This window comes from Phoca vitulina, unplaced genomic scaffold (genome assembly GCF_004348235.1).
Source record: "Phoca vitulina isolate PV1807 unplaced genomic scaffold, GSC_HSeal_1.0 scaffold36, whole genome shotgun sequence".
In the NCBI taxonomy this organism is placed as follows: Eukaryota; Metazoa; Chordata; class Mammalia; order Carnivora; family Phocidae; genus Phoca; species Phoca vitulina.
In genome coordinates, this window is record NW_022589739.1 from 8,031,366 (window position 1) to 8,037,169 (window position 5,804).

At 52.5% G+C, this 5,804-nt stretch overlaps 1 protein-coding gene across 2 annotated transcripts in view; it reads left to right on the forward strand.

The window, feature by feature from the left end:
• The first annotated feature begins 1,217 nt into the window (after nt 1-1,217).
• Nucleotides 1,218-5,804, forward strand: part of SCUBE2 (signal peptide, CUB domain and EGF like domain containing 2) — a 64,865-nt gene continuing 60,278 nt past the window's right edge. For both annotated transcript variants that reach the window (XM_032427331.1, XM_032427332.1), the window contains exons 1-2: nt 1,218-1,341; nt 2,697-2,819. In XM_032427331.1, coding sequence (XP_032283222.1) covers nt 1,218-1,341; nt 2,697-2,819 — 247 coding nt within the window. The remainder of the gene's footprint in view (nt 1,342-2,696; nt 2,820-5,804) is intronic.

Here is a 5,804-nt window from a genome sequence, read left to right on the forward strand (position 1 = left end):
ACACAAACATGTATGTTTGTATGTATGTATGTATATATATGCGTAGGAGAAAATGTAATAAATAAAGAGAAACTGATTAAAACCCCTCAGTATGGCGTTCAACAGCAGCATCTCGGAATCGTTGCATTTGTTCCTGGAGTGATGCCGGGTGTAGTGGGCTCCATCATCAGCGGCAAGGGGAGGTATGGGAAGTCTCCGTATGTACATGTGCCCTTGTAGGGACTGTCTTGCTTGGAGGGCCAGCTGACAGGCGCTGCCTGTATTTGCAGCTGGCCAGACCTGATGTTTACGAGTTCAGGTGGTCATAGAAACCACCCGTGACCCAGGCAAAACTGGTGCGGTCTCTTGTCCCTGCTGGCTCACCTTTGACTGCTAGCCCCCTTTCCCTTCACCTTCTAGGCTCCCCTGTAGATACATTTAACTAGTGTTGAGTGAGATGAACATTTTCTGCTGTGATTCTAGGCCCAGCAGTGTACCAGAGAGGAACAGTCCTAAGCATGTGGGGTGGTGGGACAGGTGGTTGGGCCACTGCTTGGGGCTGGGGATCACAGAAGGCCTGGCCTGGGCAACATGGAGAAAGGTGCAGAGTGCATGTGAAGGTGAGCGGCGATCCGATGTTGCCCTCTCCCCTGAGTCTCCTGAGGGTCAGAAGTATGTGGAATTGCTCACTCCAACCACATTACCCGTCCCAAGTGGAGAGGTGGGAAAGCCCCAGAGGTGGCTTTAGGGTTTGGGGATTATAGGATTCTGAACTACACAGGACAATTTCTGGGAGCCTCCTGTTGGAATATTTCAGGCCAGAGTGCTATTTGTCGCACAAGAGGGACTGGGTCAAGTTGTAGGACACTGCAAACGGCGGAGCACGAGGCTCTGGGGGCTGGAGCGGGGCGGGGGTGCGGGAGCAGCGGGTCTGGTGACGGGGCCTGCACTGGGGACGCGGGCCTGCCCGGCCAAGCTGACAGCCGCCCTCCGGCCACCGCGGCCGCGCCCCCTCCGCCCAGCGCCCGGAGGGGGAAGGGAGGGGGCCGGGAGGGGCGGCACTGCCCCCGCGCCGCCCGCCCCGGCCCCGGGGAGGACCGTGTGAAAATGAGGCCGGGGCTCGGGGGCCGGGCGGGGCCGGGCCGGGGGTGTCAGAGCGCGGCGGGCAGGGCGCCCGCACACACCTCCCGGAGCCGCCGCCGCGCTCGCCGTCTCTGCCCGCAGCCGCCGCGCCACCCATGGGGGTCTTGGGCCGCGGCTGCCCCGGGACGGCCCGGGCGCTGCTGTCGCTGCTGCTGCCGCCGCTGCTGCTGACCGCGGCCGTCCCGCCCGGCCCGGGCCGCGCCCCGGGGCCGCCAGAGGGTGAGTGCCCGCACCTCCGGGGCCTCGGCACGCACCTGGCAGAGGCGGGCGGGGCCGGCGCCGGGACGGGGTCCCGGGTCTTCCCCCCAACCCCCGCGCGGGGTCGCGCCGCGCGGGGCGGGCCGGGCCAGGGCTTGGCTGCGGGAGCTCCGCGTGGCCCCCGCTCCCCTGGGGCCTCACCCGCTGGCCAGGCCAAGGCGCCGCCACCGCTTGGGCTAGAGGCCCAGGGCCTGAGTGCCGCGGCCCGGCCTCGGACCCGGGGCTGATGACAGTTCCCGCCCCGGTCCCGCTGCCCGGGGTCCCCGGAGAGCGCCTGCTGGGCAGACTCTCGCCCGCTGAGTAGGACGGAGAGCACCCGACTCTCGGCGGTCCAGCTCCTCATGTGTGTAGGTGGGGAACCTGAGGGTCCCGACCGCGGTACCTCCGTGAGGCTGTGGCAGCTTTGCTCCGTCTTTCTTCCGGAGCCGGGAAGTTCTGTGGGCTTCAGGGTCGGCTCCAGAGAGTTCTCTATCTGCGAAACAGGCGCCGGTTGAGGATCCGGGAATACCGTGAGCCTTAAGCCGCAACAAACCTGGGTTTTCCCGGCGGCCAGAGATAAGTACCCTGGACGCTGTGCGTTAACTGGACTTGCAGTAATTTCAAAAACTTTTGTTTTTAATTAACATCCTAGAGTGGTGTCAATGCAGGAAATACTTCAGGCCAAGGCCGGTTTCCAGGTTGTGAGGGCGGGCAGCGGTTGATGGGGTGTGGAAACCATTCCCACTTTGCGCCATCTGAGAGCTCAGGATGGTGTGCTCAGAGCCCAGGGCAAGCTTTTCCCGTATACCCCAAGCCCCGAGAAAGCTGACACTGCTTGGTTTTCAGGTTTTGCTTTTTTCGTTTTGTTTCGTTTTTGCCAACGTGGTCTTTTCCTTCAACAGGCATTTATTACTGCCTACTCATGTGCCTGGCACTGTGCTTGGCATCAGGGGCACAGAGTCTGTAATCAAGACACCATCTAGAGGGGAGGACCGGCAGGAAAACAGTAACAGTCCTGTGTGATATGTGCTATGAAAGGAGATAAATATGGCAGCGGGTTGTGGGGGACACCACCTCCACTGGGGGATCACAATAGGCTCCCTGGAGAAGGTAGATTGGAGCTGAGTCTTGCAGGCGAGTAGAAAGGGTGTGTGTGGGGTAGTCTAGTGAGAGGGAACAGAAGCCTGGAAGTGGAGTGGTTCATCCTAGGGGCTCCTGAGGAGTTTAGCTGATGAGGAGTGGGGTGGGCTGGTGGGAGATGAAGCTAAAGGAGGGCCGATGCCAGATCTCGAAGGGCTTGGGGCATGGTACCAGGAGCTTGCTGTGCTCTTTTGCAGATGTGGACGAGTGTGCCCAAGGGCTAGATGACTGCCACACCAATGCCCTCTGTCAGAATACACTCACCTCCTACAAGTGCTCCTGCAAGCCTGGCTACCAAGGGGAGGGCAGGCAGTGTGAGGGTAAGTGACTTGGGGACTGGTGGTAAGTGGGCCAGCAGGTGAAGCTCCCCACCCCCTCAGCTCTTGTAGTGGCCACTCATGCTGGTAAAAGTGCCCCTCCACTGCCCCCCATGTCATACCACCCACCTTCTGAAATACATTTCAGACCCTTAGCACACTAGGAACATTAGGTCTTCCCTAGAGCTGATCATATAGTTTTATGTGGTTCCAAAATGTCCTTTTGTCTAGCTTGTGTAAAGGAAAAGAGGTGCTTTAGTATTTTTGGTCCCACTCAGTTTGGGGGCAGAAAGTCAACAGTCATATGGATCAGGAGAGCCACGCCTGCCAGAGAAGGGCTGATCCTTCACCTCCCTGGGGCAGTTTACACCCGTGCCCTGGAGTCTGAGGGCAGGAGTCCTGCCTTCCACTGCTGGCTCTGGAGGGTCCATCTTGTTCATGGCTTTGGGCTGTTTGGCGTTGTGACCTCCCAAGCTTTAGAGCTATACCAAGGGTCTGCCTCATTTGGAGCTGCATGCTCACCCTGGAAAGGTGTGCAAAGGGATATTTTAAGCCCTTAGAGTTCTAGATCTTTGAGCCTAAAGTCTGGACTCTGCCATCTTGTGTTCTGGGCCAGTGTCATGAACTCTGAAATTCAGAACTGGCCAGAGACTGGGCACTCCTAGGAGGAGGCTATTCCTGGGGATGGAATTATGGCATGTTGGAGCTGGCAGGGCTCTTCTCTTTCAGGGAGCTCTGAGGCATTCCCATCCCTCAGATGTGAGACACTGAATTGGGAAGGGGACTTGTGGCCATAATCACACAGCTAACCAACAGGTTGAAGAAAGTCAGATGTCTACCCTAGCTCTGTCCCTGGACCCTTATCTCTTGGATTCACTCAGCCTCCTGGTGTCCTTCTTTGGTGGGTGAGAAATCCTGATATTTATATTTTCCTTTGTGCGTGAGGAGCAAAACTTGTTTCTCCTATCAGAGGAGACATACTCCTGGTCAGGTTCATAGCAAATGGGGTTGGTAGTCCATCCTTAAAGCCCTTGTGTTTCTCTAAGATCATGTTCTCCCAGAGACAGGCAGCCATCCCTCTCTGTCTTACATCATGGGAGGCCAAAAGGCTACCTCTCCCTGAAACCTTTCTCTGCCGATTCCTCTGTACCACATCCTCACTACTTACAGAACGGGAACTCACACATGTTCATACCCTGCTTGGGGAAAAAATGTTTACTTTTTCACTGGTTTTCTGTATACTCTCTGGGAGTGGGGGAGGGGGCAGAAACTGTGCCATGGTTTCTTTGAGATAGAGTACATATTTAGCAAGTGATATAGAATGACAGGTGGCAAGAATTTCTTTATTCTTAGCTGTTGGGCTTGACATATGACACATGAAACTGAATTGCTGACAGTTTATCCTTGAAAAGTCTACTATTTAGGGGCGCCTGGGTGGCTCAGTCGTTGGGCGTCTGCCTTCGGCTCAGGTCATGATCCCAGGGTCCTGGGATTGAGCCCCGCATTGGGCTCCCTGCTCCGCGGGAAGCCTGCTTCTCCCTCTCCCACTCCCCCTGCTTGTGTCTCTCGCTGTGTCTCTCTCTGTCAAATAAGTAAATAAAATCTTAAAAAAAAAAAAAAGAAAAGTCTACTATTTAGTTTAAAATAACTAATGAATGACTGGCGTTGTTGCTTTTATATATTTAAATTGGCTTTAAAATAATAATATATATTGTTATTATAAAAAGTCAAACAATACAGAAAATGTATGAAATAGAAAATTAAAGACCCTCTTACTCCTTTATCCACAGGTAATCACTGTTAACAGGGAGCATATATTCGTTGTAGTGTCATTGAAAACTAAAACTCCAGAGGGATATGATCTTTTACATACTTGTAATACTTTTGAATACCTATAAAGCTAGTGAGTAAGGATGTCCCTGTTTAGTTCGGATTTCTTGGTGCCAGAGTTGAGAAGCAGAAACATTCTTCCAAGAAGGAAAAGGAAAGAAAATGAAGATTGCAAGGATTCAAAGATGTAGATATTTGAAGATGTGACTCTTTTATGTGTGTTCCTTGGCTTACTGGTTTAAACCTCTCAGGTCCAACCCCTGGTATCGTTTCTGTTGTGTTTATCGTCAGCTTCGCTGCTGCTGATTAAGTATAGAGATGGGAACTGGGTTTGCCCAGAGTGACCAGAATTTTATCCTCTATAGTTTCTTCTGCCAAATTATTGGAGAAATGAAAATATGGGCCCTGAATAAGTATTTTGAAAATAATACGATTCCAAAGTGGCTTTGAAGAAATGAAGTTTCGTTCTAAATGATCTTTGTTTATATCCCAGACTTTGGGGATGGGGCATTTCAGTGGTCAGTGTTCATTGTATGGTTCTTACTTCTCAATCTAGGGAACTGAATCAAATTTAACAAGGATGAATCTAAACGTGGCCTTTGTATTGAGGAGCTGTGTGTTTTTGTTTTTGTTTTTAAGATTTTATTATTTATTTGACAGAGAGAGACACAGAGAGAGAGGGAACACAAGCAGGGGGAGTGGGAGAGGGAGAAGCAGACTTCCTGCCAAGCAGGAGCCCGATGCGGGGCTTGATCCCAGGACCCTGGGATCATGACCTGAGCCGAAGGCATATGCTCAACGACTAGCGACCCAGGTGCCCCGAGGAGCTGTGTTTAAAAAAAAAAAATTTGGGCGCCTGGGTGGCTCAGTTGGTTAAGCGACTGCCTTCAGCTCAGGTCATGATCCTGGAGTCCCTGGATCGAGTCCCGCATCGGGCTCCCTGCTCGGCAGGGAGTCTGCTTCTCCCTCTGACCCTCCCCCCTCTCATGTGCTCTCTCTCTCATTCTCTCTGTCAAATAAATAAATAAAATCTTTAAAAAAAAAAAAAATAAAATAAAAAAAAAAAAAAATTACACTTGAGAAAAATAAAAACCAGGTAATCTGTAATTTTAAAAAAAAATCTTAAAAATTTTACCAAAACTTTTATAGTAAAGTTTT